General features: G+C 40.2%; 2 protein-coding genes across 10 annotated transcripts in view; one reads left to right on the top strand and one right to left on the bottom strand.

Moving 5' to 3' along the window:
* The window catches only part of ANAPC10 (anaphase promoting complex subunit 10), a 33,100-nt gene extending 30,804 nt beyond the window's left edge, over nucleotides 1-2,296 (bottom strand). Inside the window, exon 1 of one of the 6 annotated variants that reach the window (XM_086889390.1) lies at nucleotides 2,275-2,296. The gene's annotated coding sequence lies outside the window, so the exon portion shown is untranslated. Of the gene's footprint in view, nucleotides 1-848; nucleotides 1,226-1,659; nucleotides 1,740-1,810; nucleotides 1,895-2,274 lie in introns of those variants that run through there. The other 5 variants (XM_086889387.1, XM_086889389.1, XM_086889386.1 and 2 more) reach the window with 5 other exon arrangements.
* On the top strand, nucleotides 1,189-18,994 carry ABCE1 (ATP binding cassette subfamily E member 1). 4 transcript variants are annotated; one of them, XM_086889351.1, is made up of 18 exons: nucleotides 1,189-1,628; nucleotides 8,068-8,232; nucleotides 8,542-8,627; nucleotides 9,137-9,234; nucleotides 9,618-9,735; nucleotides 11,638-11,775; nucleotides 11,920-11,989; nucleotides 13,059-13,155; nucleotides 14,106-14,195; nucleotides 14,781-14,902; nucleotides 15,557-15,778; nucleotides 16,196-16,255; nucleotides 16,340-16,398; nucleotides 16,570-16,680; nucleotides 16,770-16,912; nucleotides 17,006-17,128; nucleotides 18,110-18,221; nucleotides 18,465-18,994. In XM_086889351.1, exons 2-18 carry the CDS (start codon nucleotides 8,130-8,132, stop codon nucleotides 18,510-18,512), a joined length of 1,800 nt encoding a protein of 599 aa, XP_086745477.1. In that variant the 5' UTR covers nucleotides 1,189-1,628; nucleotides 8,068-8,129; the 3' UTR covers nucleotides 18,513-18,994. The 4 variants fall into 4 exon arrangements, with proteins under 4 accessions (XP_086745477.1, XP_086745476.1, XP_086745475.1 ...); XM_086889350.1 differs by having other exon boundaries at nucleotides 1,194-1,438; XM_086889349.1 differs by lacking the exon at nucleotides 1,189-1,628 and adding an exon at nucleotides 2,003-2,246.
* Nucleotides 18,995-19,370: the final 376 nt, after the last annotated feature.

Raw genomic sequence — 19,370 nt, forward strand, 5'->3', positions numbered from 1 at the left:
TTCCAGGAAAACTGAACAAAGGCTCCAGTGACTACATCAGCATTTTTGCAACACCCATATGACTGTTTTTCCTGTTCTTAACAGAAGGGAATTTCATGCCTAAGGTACCCTGATTTTCTTAACTGCACTATTCATTTTACTACTCATTTATAAGCTCTTATCACTGCTCTCATTTTCTTTGGCTGGACCCTTGCTCATCTAAGGCCTTTAAATATCTCAAGATACATCTGAAAACCAGTCACCCACTATGCTTCCTATTTTTTTAATCAGATGGAGGATTAAACAGTAAACATTCCAATTACTAATGTTTAATTAATATTTAATAACGGTAGTAAAGTGTTCAGCAGCACCCTAGTTCAACTAGTTCACCTGTACATTTGATCCTTCAGATTATTCTGTCAATAAAACTGTAATACACTCATTATTTTTACCCTGCCTCCAGTGCATTGCTTTAAGACTGTTATTGAAATCTAAGCCTGTTCTTTCATTGTCAAAAATATACTTCACTAGAAATAAAGATAATTATATTAGCAATTTTATACATATATTCCTAATCAACCTAAAAAAAAAAAAAATTTAATAGTTTTGTTGAAGCCCAGACTTTCTAAAGTTACCTGGTAAGGCTACAGGCTGTTCCTTAAAGGAGGCAAGCACATATTTACGAGGAGTAAAAAGTGTAAATATTAGGTGGAAGCTGTCGTGAAAACCAACAAACAGACGACGAAGCTGCTTTGAAAAACCAACTGGTAGCCATCCCCCCCCCACGACTTGTTTGTAGTGCTTTCAATCAACATTAATTATAACTGCAACAATTATAAATCGATATAATGAAAATTAACCAGGTTTACCATGCTATATTGCGGCTGTGTCCCCCAGGCCTACAAACGGCTTTAGTATGGGAAATGAAGCAGCAGCACCTACTCACGGCACGGGCCCCGCCGGATCCCAGCCCGGGCTCCGCTCTCCGGCCGCGGGGGCGATGCGAGACCCCCGCGCGTACAGTGGGAGGGACCCAGCTGGGCAGCCCCCAGACCCGGCGCGAACGCGTCGCCTCAGCCAGCCGAGCTTCTGCCTGTGCTGGACCTTCCTCCTCCTCCTCCTTCTCCTCCCCCCGGTAGAGCCGCGGCTCCCACCTTTCCCACCTGATCCCGCCGGGAACAGCCGCCGCCACCGCCGCGGAGGGGCCGCAGTGCGCGCGCGCCGCCCCGCCCGCTCCCCCTCAGGCGTCGGGGCCGCCCCTCACAGACGCCATGGGCGGGGCGGGGCCGGCGGGAGCGCCGCGTCCCGGCTCCTCCGCTGTGGCAGCGAGCGTGGGACGTGCTCGGTGCTGGCTATGGAACCTGAGTTCCCGAGGTGGGCTCCAGGAAATGCGTCCCCACCGGAAGGAAAACGCGTAGTCCCAGTGTTTCAGATGCAGATGATACGCTGCCCAGGGCAGGTAAAGGCCAGCGAGACCTTGGTGTCGTTGCACCCCTTGTGTGGGAGCCATCCTTGGCTGTAATCATTGTTGAGGATGGTATCCTTAGTGAGGTGATGGGCTCCCGAAAGAGAACGGCAGTTCTTCCCGGTGGGAATGAAAGCACGTAGCCCCAGTGTTCCAGGTGCAGAAGACACGCTGCCCGAGGCAGGTATAGGCTAGCAAGACCATTCTATCTTCACCTTTCTCGTTGTATCAATCCCCGGGCGTATCCGATATTGGAGCTCAGTTCCTAATGCCGAAACCGCGGTCGTGAAAGGGAATGGCAACACCTTTCCTTGAGAAGAGAAGCACCCGATCTAACTGTTGCTGCTGCTGCCCGCCACCACCTACCCAGTGAAGGCGGAGGCCATGGAGACCTTTCTGTCCTGGGAACGCGCCGTGCCGTCCCGGGGACTCCCCTCGGAGCGCGGCCGCCGCTCGCGGGGCGGGCTCAGGGAGCTCGGCGCCCCGGGACGCCGCGCTCTCTCGGCACGGCCGCGCTCTCGGTCTCCATGGTGAGGAGGGCCGCCTTTCCCTCCCCTGCTATCCCCGGCGAGGGCCGCCCTTCCTCCCCTCCCCTCCTCTCCGTGGCGCGCGCCCAGGCCCCGCCCCCCGGGCCCGACGGCCATCTTGGCCGGGTGGCGGTGGCGGCGTGAGCACGTTGCGCGCGCGGGCCCGCGCGCGGGATCACCGGACGCTGCTCCCCTGCCGCGGCGCGAGGGTGCCGCGCGCGCGCGCTCCCACCCCGCCTCCCCCCGGCCCCGCCGCACCCCCCTCAGAGCTCCCGGTAAGTTACGCCGGGGGGGAATTCCCACCTTCCCGCACGGGAATGGAGGCGGTAGGAGAAGGGCCCCCCTCCTCATGCCGAGCTGCCGGCCTGGCCGCCGCCTCTGGGCTTGGCCTGGGCGGCGGCCTCGCCCGATCCACCGTGGGAGAAGGGTCAGCTCGACCGCGCCCCGCCCGGGCCTCAGGGCCGGAGGCTCCCGGGGATCGGGGGTCGCTGCCGGCGTGGGCACGGCCCGGGCCGGCACTGCCTGCACACGCGGTACGTCATCCCCGGCGCCTCGCGTTTTGTGCCATCCGGGGTCAGAGAGCGCCGTCCCTGCTGCTGCTCCTGGCCGCGGGAATGGCTTCCCTGGGGATGCAGCGCGGGATCCTCGCCTGCTGGCGGTGGCCTGGCTCTGGGAAAGGGAGCCGGCATTTTGCTCCTGTGAAGACCGGGAACTTCCTCCTCGGGGTGGGGGGAAAGCCGTATTTTGCCTTCTTCTGGGGGAAGCTGATATCCACGTGGGTGCTTGTGGGGCGGTGAGGAGATCAAGCCTTCTTGCAGGTGCGATAAGATAGCGGGGTAAGGCCGTTTTCTACGAGGTATGTGTAAAAACAAAAGAAGTAGGCAGGGCTTTTCTCAAGGACCATGGTGGTGTTTCCTGGCTGGAATGCAGTTGGATACTTCACCTGGAAGTTCCTGTGACAGTTTTCACGCCTTAATTTAAGTTTCCCTGCTGTGGTTCCTTCCATAAACTGCAGTCCTAAACCAGGTCGTGAAGTACTTTCATTAGTTTCATTAGATTGCTAATTTATGGGTTTGTTCTCACGAATTTCACTTCATGTTAAGGGGAAATGTTAAAGATTGAGTGATAATTAATACTCCTTAGCACAAGCTAAACACACCCACTCGTTGTGCAGCGTCAGTATATTTGACCATGCGCTTTCATGTTAACATGTTTTCTTATTCATGTCGTGTCTTATGAGTAACATAATGATTTAATACAGTAGGGAAATCTGGGACAAAGATCTAAACTTCTTTTTTTACATTGCCTCAGTTTCTAAAACAAATGTCAAAACCTTAAGCATAGACTAGTCCTTGTATCATTTACTATTGTTCCTGCTTTGATACTTACAGATGTTGTGATCTCCCATATGCAGTTTGGAAATCTGTTTTAGATTTCATTTCAATTTTCGTTGCCTATTCCAGTTCTTGGCTTTCTTGTTCTTACTATGGTGTGACTGTATGTAGTCCATCAGCAGTGGAATTGAAAGGCAATTCTTGAGCTTGTTTTCAATGGCAGCTGGAAATGCTGCTCATGCTCACTTCTTTCCACAGCATTTCTCTCTGAGGTCTGATGCAGTGTAATTTTATAAAATGTTTACTGGTTTTGTGCAAAGTAACTAAAGCATGGCACAATCCTGAATCCAGACCTTGCCTTCATATTTTTCATTGAATAGTTTCTGCTTCTGCTTCAGTCTTCATTTACTTTTAATGTTTTAATTTTTCTTTGTTCAAGTCTGAATAATTCAGTGCAATTACAAATGCTTCTCAGTCATAATTTTCTTGACTTAGGGAATTATAATTTAGCTTTAATGCCTGTGGAAGAAATAAGTATTATTAACGCAAGCACATTGCACTTGTTCTACAGATTGTACATTGCTGTTGCCTTCTGTGACAGATAGCAAGGTCTGCATGTGGGCTGCTTGGGCTGCTTTTTTTTTTTTTTTGTAATCTGGTGTGTCAGGGTGTGCAGCAGCTGTGTCAGACAGCCTAAGAATGCTGACTTAGAATGCTTGTGATAACATGTTTTGTGTTTTATTTTTAGACATGGTTGATTTTTTGTATTAAATGACATAATTTAACATAATGGGCAGCTTTTGGTTCAATAGATGATACTGGCAGGCTTTTTAGAACTTTTTTTTTCTCTAGCCAGCATTCTCTCCTTCCTTCACCTGTGTTCTCAAGTCCATTCTGGGAAGATTTTCTAATGCCACACCATCATCATTCACTACTTCAAAACAGCTGTTTACCCTAGTAGTTGGTAGAAAATTTATACTTTCATACTTCGTTTTTTATTCTGTTCTTCTTGATATGGAAAGGAGAAGCACAGTCATGAAATCAAATGCTTCTGAGTACCTGTTTCTCCTGGTCCTAAAGAGCTGGCTGTGCTGCTCAGTTACTGATACTGTAACACTGCTGATCTATGTTCAATGTCCTGAGAGTTCTGCATCTGTTCCTTGGAATCAGACCATCCTATTCCATATGTTAATTTAAATGCCACTCAGCTGACTGGATGTAAATATGTAACTTGAGTTCAGTCTGGTTTTGGACAGTTTATTTGTTCCTGAGTTCTAAGTCAATATTATTATTTTCTTTTGTGGACAGTTCTCATTGTAGACATCAGCACAGTCCTGGAAATATTGCAGAAGTTAAAGGAGACAAAAATTTGAACACAGTTAAGACCACTAGAGAGTTTTGGATAAACTGACACTTCTGTCACATAGATGGAAGCAGAGTGGGAGGAGTGTGCATCTTCATGCTGCTTCATTGCTTCTATTCCCCCCACCACATACTCTAATAAATGCTTAGTGTACATAGTCCTATGACCCCTTCAAAACTAGTCATCACAGATGGGCATTTTCCCATGTAAGTTAGAATTAGGAAAAAAACCAAACTTGGCTGTTTCATTGCTTACCAACCACAGTCTGATTCAGCTGTGAGTCTGATTCAACTTCAGTCTGATTATCCAGCCAAGACTGTGGAGAGCTTGCTGAGGAGGTTGGCAAGAATTGCTTGTTTCCAGCCTTGGTGTTTGAGAGCAGCCCCATCCCACTCTCCTGCCTTGGAGCTTCAGGCTAAACCCCAGCTGGAAGGGTGGGTGGCTGAGGGGAGATGTCCAGGCTGCTCTTGGCACTGCTCAGCAGGAACTTTGAGCAGGGTTTGGGGGACGGGGGAGGGCGGGCTGCTGAGCCATGGCAGGTTTGGCTTCTGGGGCTCGCCTGTGCAACCTACAGAACTGGTTCGCTGCTGCCTGCAGCTCAGGTGGAAGATCCACAGTTCTCTGTCTGTTCAGGCCTTGGAGAAAGGGCTGACCCATGTTAGGCACTTCCTTTGGGAAAACAGAGAGGGAATGATTCACCCCTCTTCAAATACTTCAAATTCTCTTCACAGTGTAAACTGCAGGATTTTAGTGACAAGCATTGGGATGTCTTCCCAAAGAATGTATCTTTATTTGAAGTAATGACAACATCCAGTATCTGTCCCCAAGAAGATTACCCTGACTCAAGCACCTTTATAGTCTTCAAAAATAAGGCTTGCAGTTTGTTGTTTTCTGATGTATTAAAATGAGAACTGCAGACCCATTATTCCATGCCTGTTGGCCTGGTCTATGGATGCAGTTTCAGTGTTCAGCCCTACTTTGTCAGTCTGGTTTGGCAATACAGAACTGTTGAATCACTTTAAATTTATTTTTTTTTAATATTCAGTCATTTATTTGAAAACATCAGCTGTGTTAATAGGACTTTCTGGCTTAGGAAATTTGAAATAGTAAAGAAAAAAAATTAAATATAAGTAGAAACGGCCACAATAAGGTTGGCAGTGTGACTAATAGTTACATTCATTTATAGGTGATGAAGAATATCTTTTGATACTAGTTTAAAAATACTTTGGAAACTGAATAAAGGAATAAGACTACCACTTTTAAAAGGAACTACTTAAAATATTTGTACCTGTGGTAGTAATGCATTTAAGGATACAATAATGTCTGCTTTTCTGACCTTTGCTGTTGGCTATCCATCTTCTAGATATTGCAGTGGTATCTGGAGGATTCCTTCCAACTGAAGTTTATAGGGTAGAGTTTAACGTGATAAATGTGCCATGCACCCATTTTATTATTGCTTCCTTCAGAAGTTTGCAAGTCACAACCTTTCTTCATCCAGTAGCCATATGTAGTAAGTATAGTCTGTAAACCACTGCAGGATGTCTTGGTTTGGTGAAGCAAAGGTAAGCTGGACATCCAACAGAAAAAACTTATTTTAATTAGAAATGTTGGAATCCTTTGGATGCAACTGCACCTTTGCACTGTGTGAAAACCTGAAGTACTTTCAGACGGCTTCCCAGTTGTATCATTGAACTTGTGAGACAGCATTGAAATGATTTTGAACATTTTTGAACATCTGTAGGGCTGCCATCCCTTTATTTAGTGAGATGAAAATGCTTTGTACTTTATGGCATCTATTTTTACCAAAAAAAAAAATAAAAAATTTTGTCATCTGTAATACCTTAAAATCTTCCAAGAGCCTCATAAGTCAGTTGTCTTTGTTCTGGAGCTGGAGGGAGTTGTCCTTAGGTGTGCCTTGTTCATAGGAAGATAAAAGTTGTTACTGTTATTTTCAGTATTATGAGTGAATACAGTAAAGGAAGTATAAATGTACTGTGTTCCTGAGGGCTTCATCTACATGTCTTTTAAATATTTCCAGGAATGGTGACTCCACCACTGCCCTGAGCTGCCTGTTGCAGTGCTTGTCCGTCCACCTTTCAGCAAAGATAGTTTTCCTAACATCCAATCTAAACCTCCACTGGTGAAATCTGAGGTTGTTTCCTCTTATCCAGTCTCGTGTTATTTTGGAGTAGAGCCCCATCCCCCACATTGCTATACCCTCCTTTCAGACAGTTGTAGAAAGTGATAAGGGTTCTCTTGAACCTCCCTTTCTTGACTAAACCACCCTCAGCTCCCTCAGCTGTTCCTCAGATCTGTGCTCCAGACCCTTCCCAGCTCCACTGCCCTTCTCTGGGCTCGCTCCAGCACCTCTGTGACCTTATTTAGTGAGGGGTCCAGAGCAGGACACAGCACTCCAGGTGAGGCCTCACCAGTGCTGAGTACAGAGGGACAATCCCTGCCCTGCTTCTGCTGGCCACACAATTGCTGATCCAGGCCAGGATGCCATTGGCCTTCTTGGACCCCTGGGTACAGCTGGCTCATGGTCAGTCCCTGTCACCAGCACCCCCAGGTCCTTTTCTATCAGGCAATTTTCCTTACAGTCTGCCCCAGCCTGTGGCACTGCCTGGAGTGCCACATGGGCAAGACTCAGCACTTGGCCTTGCTGATCCTCAGCCCATGGATCCAGCTTGGCCAGATCCCTTTGCAGAGCCTTTCTATGTTCTTTATAAAGAATTTTACTATTTGAAATCTATTATAGGCATTGATACCATATTAGGAAATGCAGAATGTAACTGTAGTTATTCAAATACTAATGAAACTCGGGATTAAAGAATCAAACATCATCATGAATGTGTCCTTACATTGACTGCTTTACTTTTTATATGCAATTACAGATTTTCACTTTGAAAACTGGTTTACATTTGATACTGTTTTAATCCTTTAATACAGAAAATACAGTTTGTAAATGTATATTCTAATCATATCCTTGGAGTAATAGTTGTAGTTACAATTTGACAGTGTGAACAATGGTGCTTTATACAAGACAACTTGTAAAACTAAAATTTGGAGCTGTATAGATTCTTATGTTCTTACTACAGTGTGATTTTTTTTTGGAAACAAATCCATTTTCAGATACAATCACAATTTTATTTTTACACTGGAAAAATAGTAATGGGATGGAAAGTTGATGTTAAAAATTTGTGCAGCTGTCTACACATCAGTACCCTTGTTATTTGTATCTCTGACTTTGCTCTGTTTGCCACATTGCTTAAAGGAGGAAAAAATAAAATAATTTTGCATTTTCCAACTCTGCACTCCACTAGCAGTAACTTACGATATGTCTGTTCTCTGTGCCGTCAGTAACATGGTCTCTTATGTTTTGGATTTTTTTTCTTTAAGGTCTGGAAGACTCCCACTACTCCTTCTAATTGGTGTATGTGTTTAACCCTAAATTGTGCATTATGGCAGACAAATTAACAAGAATTGCAATAGTCAACCATGACAAGTGTAAGCCAAAGAAATGTCGTCAGGAATGCAAGAAGAGTTGTCCTGTGGTTCGAATGGGTAAGAGATACAATGTAACAAAGTATTGAAGCAGTTTGAGATGGTTTAAATCAGTTTTACTAAAAGGAATGAGCTTTTATAACTGATAGATTGTTGTGTATCATTCAAGCTTTTCTTTATTCATAAAGCCTTTAGAAATATCACTAAAGGCGTGAACAATTCATAGTAATAGTGACACTTTTCAAGCCTTTGGATAATCTGAAGCTTCAGTGAACATTTATCAGTTACATGTTCCTCTGTGGAATTTAGTAGGCAGGAATTCTGATTAACCAGAAACTTAACTGACCTTATCTTTATTTTTCTCACCAGGAAAACTTTGCATAGAAGTCACATCACAGAGCAAAATAGCATGGATTTCAGAAACTCTTTGTATTGGTTGTGGTATTTGCATCAAGGTAAAAATTAAACTGCTTTATTTAAAGTGCTAAATTTTCCTAATTTTGCTATTATATTTAGTAATGCATACTGTAACTTCAGAAAGCAGTTTTTCTTCCTGGACTAATCAGACCAAGTTAACTTACTGTTTATAGAAAGTGAAGAACTGCCACTTGACTGAGCTGGTTGGGTTGCAAGGTGTGGGTTTTGTTTGTGGCTTTGGTTTTGCTTGGCTTTGTTTGGGTTATTTGTTTGTGTCTGTAGACACCTAGCAGCAGAAAGATGTTATTTTGTGAAAGGTGGAAAATATATGCAGTGTGCCTTATTTGTATGGTAGACTGACAGTCTAAGTTGCAGACTATTAATTTGAAAAAAGTGGTATAGAACTTCCTTGTCAGTTTGACCATGTAAAGGAAATTTGGTAGAAGTCCATTAAAAAATGTAAATGCACAGCTGGGTGCAGTACAAAACATAGGCTTTTGTTAATAAATTGTGTGCACTAATAATCTATAATTCATATCAATTCCAGAAATGTCCTTTTGGAGCCTTGTCAATTGTTAACTTACCTAGCAACCTGGAGAAAGAAACAACACATAGATACTGTGCCAATGCCTTCAAACTTCACAGGTATTTTATTTTTCAAATATCAGACAAAAAATCCAAGTTTTTGATAGTGTAAACATAGTGCACATCAAAGTGTACTTGGTTCTTACCCCAGTAGCTTCCTTTTAGAATGTTGATTACATTTTTCTCATTAGAAAGTATTATAATGAAATAAATTTGCATTAGGGATCATTTTACAGAGCCCCTATTTAAAAAAAACCTGTCCATAAATATTTCTTATGCTCTTCTATTTTTAAGGAATTTGATATAATTTGGGTTAGATATTTGCAAGTTTACAAAGGCTGTAATAATCAGAGTCTGAAAATGTGCTGCAACATTTACTTGACCACTAAATGTTGGTGTGTGATGGCATGAATCTAACACAAACTTATCAATGTCTTCTACAGGTTGCCTATCCCTCGTCCAGGTGAAGTACTGGGATTAGTTGGAACCAATGGTATTGGAAAATCAACTGCCTTGAAAATTTTAGCAGGAAAACAGAAGCCAAATCTTGGAAAATATGATGTATGTATCAGCAATAAAATAGAGTTAGCTTTTTTAATAGCTGTGTTTATATTTTTGGACTGAGCATTTTTATCTGTGAGCGTGATAGATTTGTGGGGATGTTGGCACTTTGTCTGTTCACAGCCAGTGACCTACCCCACGCAGGACCAATAGTAGAAGGTTATTGCTAACAAAGGCTTTCTTGCAAATGGTGTGTATCTCTCAAGAAAGATAAGGGTACTAATTGTAATTGTAGCTCACAGAAGATAAAAATCAGAGGTAGGTTTCTGTCTTGAAGTCACACTTAAGGGCTTGTTTTGGGTTTTTTTTTTAATACCAGTCTTTAAAAAATGTCAAGATTTTCTCCCTGCATAATTCACCTGTTCCCATCAGGGATTTCCATAGCCCAAGTATTAGAGTTTCCTCTAAGGTACCTTTGTTTTTATCTGAACAGCTCAAGTGTCTATGAGCACTTACCATGTGTCCTTGGGATCTCTTAGGCATTTTTATCTTTGATTCTTTTGACGAAGATTTCTCATAAAGTATGTTGTTACTGTAAGTTGTGGTTGAGGGTACTTTCCACTGTACACTTGAATACTGAGCTCTGAAAAATCCTTAGTTTCTTCGTGTTGCTAGTTACTTAGAAATAAGTAAGAGAGTTTTTGAGAACCAGACATGTTCTTGAAAACAATTTGTAATCTGCTGGTATCCATGGGAATTCATAATCCATTTTCCTTTGTGTTTACTCCAAGTCAAACTCCAGCCAGTGAGCAAAATATTTTACAAGAGCTTCTTCACGTAGCACTACTCCAAAGGGTGAATACATTAGAAAAAAGACATAAATAATAACTATTAGGACTCAGCAGTATTTCAGATGCTACTTCCTTATCTTCAGATTGCACAGGGACGATTGAATTCTGATGCACGCTTTTGTCCTTCAAGAAGCACTTGCAAGAACAAGTGTGTTCAAATTTTCTTCAGCAGTTGCTTTACCTGAAAAAGTAATGTTTAAATAAACTGCTCATTTCATGGCTGCTACCTAAAGCTGCAAAGAAATAATTATTCCCCAGCTACATTTTACATTGTCTTTCAAGTTTGGTTTATATTATTTTGTGGACTTCTTGTTTCAGGTGTTAGTATGGCAGAAATAGCAAAACTTTTGACTTTCTGAATGTGTACTTAATTGAATTACCATGCTTCCAAAATCAGACTTTGCTGTGAAGGAGCCATATCAGTATGACCACAGAAACACGTGGTATGAATTGAATCTTCCATGTTGCTTCTGCTCTAAAACTGATGAAGCATTTCCTCTGTGTATTTGCTTGGTTTGGAAATACGACTGTGTCAGTCTGATTCCATACTGTTTATCATCAAAGTAATTAACTCAGCACCCCTCAGAGTAGTACAGTTTGCACTTTTTCCTGGGTGATTGCTCTGAACAGTTGCTTTTATTTTCAGTTTGTCATTTTTTCCTTTGTTTTCTCCTTTGGTTTCCTTTGAAATGTTTGCTAGAAGCAGAGAAAATTACCAGATTTGTTGCATCTTCTGTGCAAGTTTGTGCTTTTATCATTCCAGTCCTTTTCCTTTGGATTAGCTGTATCAGATAGATAATAAATGTGGTTAGACTAATCAATGCTGTCATTTTCCCCATGAAGTTGTTTCAGTTTAGTAGCTTCTTAACTGTGCAAATTTAATTTTTTTTTTGAAAGCTAGTGAAACCTGGGAAAAAAAGTCTCTAAACTTTGTTTTTAGAATGTTTTTTGGGATTTCTTTGGTGTGTTATTGTAGTGGATTTGGGTAAAAGCAGCACAGTTATCTTACAAGCAGTGTATTTATTTGCCTTATTGATTTGAATTTAAAAGTAGGGGGTTTTACTATGTTTTTAAAAGGTATAAGTAAACCCAGGCTTTAATTTTGTCACAGGATCCACCTGACTGGCAAGAAATTTTGACTTACTTCCGAGGATCTGAATTACAGAATTATTTTACCAAGATCCTGGAAGATGACCTTAAAGCTATCATTAAACCTCAGTACGTGGACCAGATCCCTAAAGCTGCAAAGGTGAGACATTCCATGAGTTAATAGAAAGTTGTGAGCTTCTTCTGTAATACTTCCCATGTGTTTAAAGGTTTTATTGAGCAGCATAATTCAGAACTGTCTGAAATTTTTAATGTTGGTTTGGTTTCTTTATTATTTATCATGCAGGGAACAGTGGGATCAATTCTGGATAGGAAGGATGAAACTAAGACACAAACTGTTGTATGTCAGCAGCTTGGTAAGTAATTTTGTACAATCAAATTTTAAAGCATTTGAGAAGTTCATATTTATGGAAACAATCAAGTTACCATAATGTGATAGAACATGTAAATTATACCAACTCAAAAAAAATAAGAAAAAGTAAAGATGCTTTAGTGTAAAGCCCAGGGCATGCTGTAATATGAATAACACAAATAATACTTTCTGGTGGCAAACTAGCTGATACATGGTAGTTAACAATCTAATCCAGTTTCTGTTTCATAGTAAAAAGTGCTTATTTTTAAATCTGGAAAAATTCCATCTAACATCTCCTGTTCTTGCTTGCTCACAAATGTGGCAAAATCTGAGCATCCCCCTGGGAGAACCACTGCATGTAAAAAATATTATCCTAATATATCACACTCCCCACAAATCTTGTATGTGTCTAATTCTAGTGGGAGTAACAGTGACTTCTGAGATTAATAAAATTAATAAGAATATCTGCACAGTCCAACCCTAGTAATGTTTTGTAGGTGTTTTGTATTTAGTTGTTACTAAATTTAGTTGTTGCTAAATTCACAATGGGATTTTTTTTGGTGGAACTGGATAGTGAAGGTGGGGCTGCCATTCTGCCACCAAGAACATGGGCTTTGAGTCCCACTTAATTTATTTAAACTGTTCTTGAAATGAGGTGTTCATTAAACTGCTTAGAAAATACCTGCTTCACCCATGTGCTGTAAGGTTTGAGGGACTTGATTTTCCTGAAAATCAGAGCTCTTCAGCCAAGTCGGACAAGAAACACTTTCAGAACTGGTATAGTTTCTTTTTAGTGCCAGAAATCTTTACCAAGTATTAGGTGGAAGAAGAAATAGGATTTAGTCCTTCTGCATGATAAGAAACAGCCATGCTTCGTAACTAATGCTGCAGGAAAATCATAACTTGCTGTGATTTAGTATTAGCAGTATGATACTGATGCTGTATAAAGTGAATGCTTATTCTCCTTGTTTTCTTTTCTGTAGAATGTTTGCTATGTTTATACATGTTTCTGTAAGTAATAAAAATATGTTGTTTTGATTATAACATACCTAAAATTAACCACTTATTTGCAGACTTAACACACCTGAAAGAAAGGAATGTTGAGGACCTTTCAGGAGGAGAACTTCAGAGATTTGCTTGTGCAGTTGTTTGCATTCAGAAGGCTGATATGTATGTTTAATTTACTTCTGTTACACATTACTTCTAATAATCTGTCTCAGAATATGGTCCTCAAATTTACACTTATTCTTAACAATAATACTTCTGTTTGAAATATTGAAAACTATTTAAGAATTATTAAATGACGTTTAAAAAATATTAAAAAAACAGCTTTTGGCAACTCACCAGCTGAAAGCCATATTTACTTCATATGTAATCTCTGGATTCTGTATACTTTTATTTATCTGAGTGGAAATAGCTGATTTCAGAAGCCGGTGTTAGATTTCAGCATCACAACCTCATAACCTCTTTCTAATCCCACCTAAATGTGTCCTGTTGGACAGCACACCTCCCTTAGCCTCTGAATGAGAAAGGCGCAGCTGCTTCTCCACCTTTTGGAAATTTAGTCCTTCCTCTCCTGTCTTGCAAGCAGGAAATTTCTGCCTAATCTTTGTAGTTTCCTGACTCCTTGAGACCAAGATAGCAAGATCAGAGGAGTTTACAGTGTTTTGGCTTTTTTTGCTTTCATGAATTTTTGCTTGGTCGGTTTTTTCTGCTTGGGCTGTTGTTTTTTGTTTGGTGTGAATTTCAAGTGGTTTTCCTTGTTCAGTTTTCTATTTTTGGAAGATGTCCTTCTTGCAGTCTTCTAAAATATTTTTGAACTTTTCAGTTCATGTTAAATTTAAGGTATCTCCGAGTGAGTGCATGGGAATCCTAAATGCTGATTTTTGTAACTTTTGATAACTTTGTCACAACTTCTGGGAAAGTAATGCTTTACTCACTTTCATATGACAGTCTGCAGAGAATGAAGGCAGGTGTGCACAATTCTCATTTTTTGTCTTGCTTTCTCAGTAAAAATAATTTTTTATTTCCATGTATTTAATGGTTGAAATGCTGATATTATGTTTGAATAAGTAGAAAGCTTGCATTCACTAAGACTTCATTTTTCCTTTTGGGATTAGCTTCATGTTTGATGAACCTTCCAGCTACTTGGATGTCAAGCAGCGTTTGAAGGCTGCCATTACTATTCGATCCCTAATAAACCCTGACAGGTAAATACAAGCTTCAGATATTTTGCCAGACTGTAACAATGCATGACTTCTTACAGAGGGAAGAAATACCCAGTCCATCCTCTCAGAAGTGCTCACTTCTCAGTATGGTACACTAACAAATGCTTCAGATATTCCAAGTCAGTAATGTTTTATTCTTTTACATTTTGGAAGCATATTTCCTGTCTCATTTCAAAATTTTGTAATAAGGGTGGGAGAATACTGGTAGTTGCTTTTCACCTGAATATTGCTGTTTCATCCCTTTCTCACAAAGATTTTTTTCTTCTTTTTTTCTTAAAATGTGTTAAGTATTTTTCACTCAATCAGCATCCTTCCACTTACTGTGCATAAAGAAGTTGCCCATTTACACTGAAGATGGACTTCCAATTTATCATTCATGAATTTATTGGACAGTTTAAAAAATGCTTGTGAGAGATTTGAACTCTTTCCTTTTTTAGTATAAAGTGAAGAAACCATATTAACTAAAAATCATGTTGATAACTCCTGTTGATGCAAGACTAGAGTAAGAAAAAAAGAAAAATGTTTTACATTTAAGTAAAAAAGCATTTCTCTGGCTCTGTTTTTCAGGTACATTATTGTTGTAGAGCATGATCTAAGTGTGTTAGATTATCTGTCTGACTTTATCTGCTGCCTGTATGGTGTGCCAAGTGCTTATGGTGTTGTTACCATGCCTTTCAGCGTAAGAGAAGGTAATTCTTGTCATATTTCTCTGTTTAAACATACCCAAAAGAGACAGCAAAATGGCAAATGGCAGTTGTTTGCTATATAAATATGTCCTCTTCCTGTTACAGTTCAGTAATGAAAAAACTTGATTTTTTGCAGAATTTCTGTGTTGCATGATACTAAACTTGTAACTCAACCCAAAAGCCTTCATTATGAGATGCCCTTTTTCTCTTGCTATGGACATCATTGATGCTTGCAGGTGTTTTGTAAACAGTGGAGTTACACAAAAGACCCTATAAGCAGTAGAGAAAGGGCAGGAGGGAGATTGCACAGTACAGAGGTGTATAAGTGTTCAGTTGAATTAACCCTATTTGTAGTACTGAGACTCAGTGAAAACTGGCTTTGACAGAATGGGCCCGACAGCAGGAGTTCCTTTAAACTCCACACACATCACTAACAGTGGGTTTTCAGGAAGAGCTGCTCCAGCCCTTCTGGTTTTTTTCATTCACTTTGCATAATGTGCACACCTTAAACGAGGAGGTCTTGTTGCTTCTTTTAACATAGCATTTAAAATCCAGCATTCTCTTTACCTGAATGGAATTTACAGCCAGGAATTGAAATTCATCTTGTTCTACTTTGTTACTGACCTCTTTTAATGATCCTTTTTCCTCCCATTATAGGCATAAATATTTTCCTAGATGGCTATGTTCCAACAGAAAATCTAAGGTTTCGAGATGCGTCTCTGGTATTTAAAGTAGCTGAAACAGCTAACGAAGAAGAGGTTAAAAAGATGTGTATGTACAAGTATCCAGGAATGAAAAAAAAGATGGGAGAATTTGAACTATCCATAGTAGCTGGAGAATTCACCGATTCTGAAATTATGGTGATGTTAGGGGAAAATGGTAAGTGCAATTTGTGTTGGAAACTGCTTCTCCAGCCCTGAATATGCTCTCTTCTTCACTTAGGGAGCCAGGTTTCAAAATTACTGGGTTTGAGTCAAATTGAGCTGCTTGTTTCCTGGTGAAGACACCACAGCATGAGTCCCCTGACTGGGGAGAACGTGAAGTTGCTGAGTGTTAACAGTGCCGCTGTGTTTGCCTGTTACCCCATTTAAAAACTTAGGTGGCAGTTTTAAGATGTCTCTTCCATTTGAAAAAGCAAGTAGTAACAAACACTAGAAGTTAATATAGGAATTCTCAAAGCAGTCTAATTTTAAAATGTATTTATTAAATAGTCTTTGCTGTTGTTGTTCTATCAGTGACTTAATTGTTAGAGGTTTAAATTACTAAAAAGTGATTAATGTGTAACTTGTATTTTAGGAACTGGCAAAACAACATTTATCCGAATGCTTGCGGGAAGACTTACACCTGACGAAGGAGGTAATGTGTTACACCCAAGCTGAAACCTATTTTAAGGATACTGGAAATTTTCTTTTTTACATTATTAATTTTGTCTTTTTATAGGTGAGGTTCCAGTCCTAAATGTTAGTTACAAACCACAGAAAATCAGCCCTAAATCTACGGTACATTTCAGTCCTATTTATTATTGTGTTTGCTACAAAATGCACAGATGGAAATTCTTTTATGCCTCTTTTACATCTGTATCTATTTTAGATAGATAATTTGTTTTATTCTGTTTCTGCTTGTTTTCTTGTGGTGCATAAAACTAAATAACAGCATTTTCTTTTTGTTAGGGAAGTGTCCGTCAGCTGCTGCACGAGAAGATCAGAGATGCCTATACACACCCCCAGTTTGTAACTGACGTGATGAAACCTCTTCAGATAGAAAACATCATTGACCAGGAGGTATTAATTTCTTGAATCAACATCTTCATTGTCTTAACTCTCCACCTGTTCCTGAACTAAGCATGGCCTTGTTTCCCCCACACCACCAGGTTCAGACGCTGTCTGGTGGTGAGTTGCAGCGTGTGGCGTTAGCTCTTTGTCTGGGTAAACCTGCAGATGTTTATCTGATTGATGAGCCCTCAGCATATCTGGACTCTGAACAGCGTCTGATGGCTGCCAGAGTCATTAAACGGTGCGTACACATGGTGGGCAAGGAACTGAAATTTGCAGTAGTATTACGTTGAGTTCACATTACTGTCTCTTTTCTTCTTTCTCCTCATTTCAGTTTCATTCTCCATGCTAAAAAAACAGCTTTTGTGGTAGAACATGATTTTATCATGGCTACATATCTTGCTGATCGTGTGATTGTTTTTGATGGCATTCCTTCCAAGAACACACTGGCAAACAGGTGAGAGATTATTTGGGATTAATAAACGAGATTATTATCTCTGCCTACAGAAATTTAAGATGCATCCATGTCTGTCTCAAGGGTTCTGACTTTTGTTTTGAATCGTGAAACAGAAAATGGGATTGATCCTCACTTACAGGCTGCCTTAAACTAGAGTTGGGGCAGGGTTGGGGAACATAACCAAGCCCTCAAGAACTAGATCAGCCTTAAGCAACTGCATGATGGCTAAATTACAGTTGGAAGAGACCAAGGAATGAGAAAAGTACGAACTGTAAACTACCCTTCTGAAAATAACTTTCAGATGTATTAAAAGAAAGCAGTGTACTAATGGTACCTGTATGCAGTTGTAGTGAAGGGCAAGTCTTGATGCCAGCATGTAGTGTGCATTGTTTTACTCTTTCAGAGCTGTCCCTTTTGATGTCTGCTTTTGTTCCTGTAAATAATTTCACATAGATTACAGAGACTTTCTGATGAGCAGCCTTATCAGAAACCAGGCTTTTAGAACAGTGAGTACTTGGCACAAGCCAGAAGAAGTAAATACATTGGTCTGCCATGTGTCTGCAATCCTCTGCTACCCTGGCTTTGGTGGTATTCTTCCCAGAACACACATGTTGGAATTCAAAAATCAAAATCATTCACTCATACTTGAGAAAGCAATGTTACGATCTTTGTTAGATTTGTGAATGGTGCAAGTGTTGGAGGTTTTTTCCTTGAATATAAGTAAGTGTGCCAGCACAGTCGTGTAGATACAAAATAAAAAGAAAGTAAAAGTCACAGCTGGAAGCCACCATGAGATACTACTCTCATCTTTCAGCAGCTTCTGAGACAGGGTTCAACTAGAAATGTAGCACTTCATGTTATGTCAAATACAGCTCACATTTGCATTTCCAGACCTGAGTGAGCTTAGGACAGAGATCAAAGTTGCCTGTAATCATAAAAAACTTCTAAAAATGTAGCTAAAATACTCTTCTCTCTCAACAGTCCACAGACTCTTTTGGCTGGAATGAATAAGTTTTTATCTCAGCTTGAAATCACTTTTAGAAGAGACCCCAACAACTACAGACCAAGAATAAACAAACTTAATTCCATCAAGGTAAGAGAGGAACATCTTTACAGTACAGGAGCTGTGATTATTTAATATGAAACCAGATTTTAAAATATGGAACAAAATGAAGACTGACAGGGCAGTTCTGCTGTGCTGGAAAAACAGCAAGTGTAAACTAGGAAGAGGAATAAGGGAAGCAGAACGGAGTTTAGATAAGTGTCTTTTATTTAGTTATGTTCAAGTCTGCCAAAGACTACTTCAAGTAATGGTGACCTTTTTTCTCTTCCCAAGGACGTGGAACAAAAGAAGAGTGGAAACTACTTCTTCCTGGATGACTAAATATTGAATCCCAGCATCTTTTTAACTGGCATCCAGACATGCACATTGAAATCTAAACAGCTGTGATGAGATGGCTCAGATCAGGTTTTAGAACAATTAATCTTTTGGAGCTTAAAATCTCTTGCTGCATTTAACATGAGACAGTAGCAGTAAACATCCTAGTCTGAGTAAAACTGCCACTTTGTATATTTTGGTGACACAGCCCTATTTTCAGTGTAATAATTTCAAAATAGACCACCTTGAAATTATGCAAATGGGTCTCCTGATTTTTCAAAATTTAAGGGAGGTTTTCAATTCAATATATCCTACTCATGTACCAAGTACTGACTGAACTTCCTCATTTTAAAATAAATCTTTGAAGCCGTTTTCTGTATAAGATGAAAGTTTACTAAGAATGTTACGCTACAGGAGTGACTCCTTTTAAAAAGGTTAAATCTCTCTGGCTGAGGGTTTCAAAAATAAAATATCCACCTAACTTACAACTCTTCTGTGACACTGCAGAATTTCTTCAATTACTTATTCAGAAGCATGTATATTTATATAATCTCACACACCCTTTTCTCACATTGTAGCGCACAAAGATGCAGTACAAAGAATGTAAAAGAAGGTAGCTACACCTTTTTTTAATCTGTCCCTGTGCGCGTTCTTAGACCTAGTGAGATGAAAATAATCAGTGAAATAATCTAAAAGAAATATATGGCTAAGATGCAGAAATTACTTTTCCTTAAAGTAAAAGTATTGATCCTTATTATGAAAAAAAAGAAATTAACTTAAAAAACCTTGTTAAAAATTGACTTCCATATAAATGGAAGTCCTTCAGGGAATCATTTAAAGGAAAGTTTAAAAGTTCCTGCTTAC

This window comes from Cyanistes caeruleus, chromosome 5, assembly GCF_971803275.1.
Source record: "Cyanistes caeruleus chromosome 5, bCyaCae1.hap1.1, whole genome shotgun sequence".
NCBI lineage: Eukaryota > Metazoa > Chordata > Aves > Passeriformes > Paridae > Cyanistes > Cyanistes caeruleus.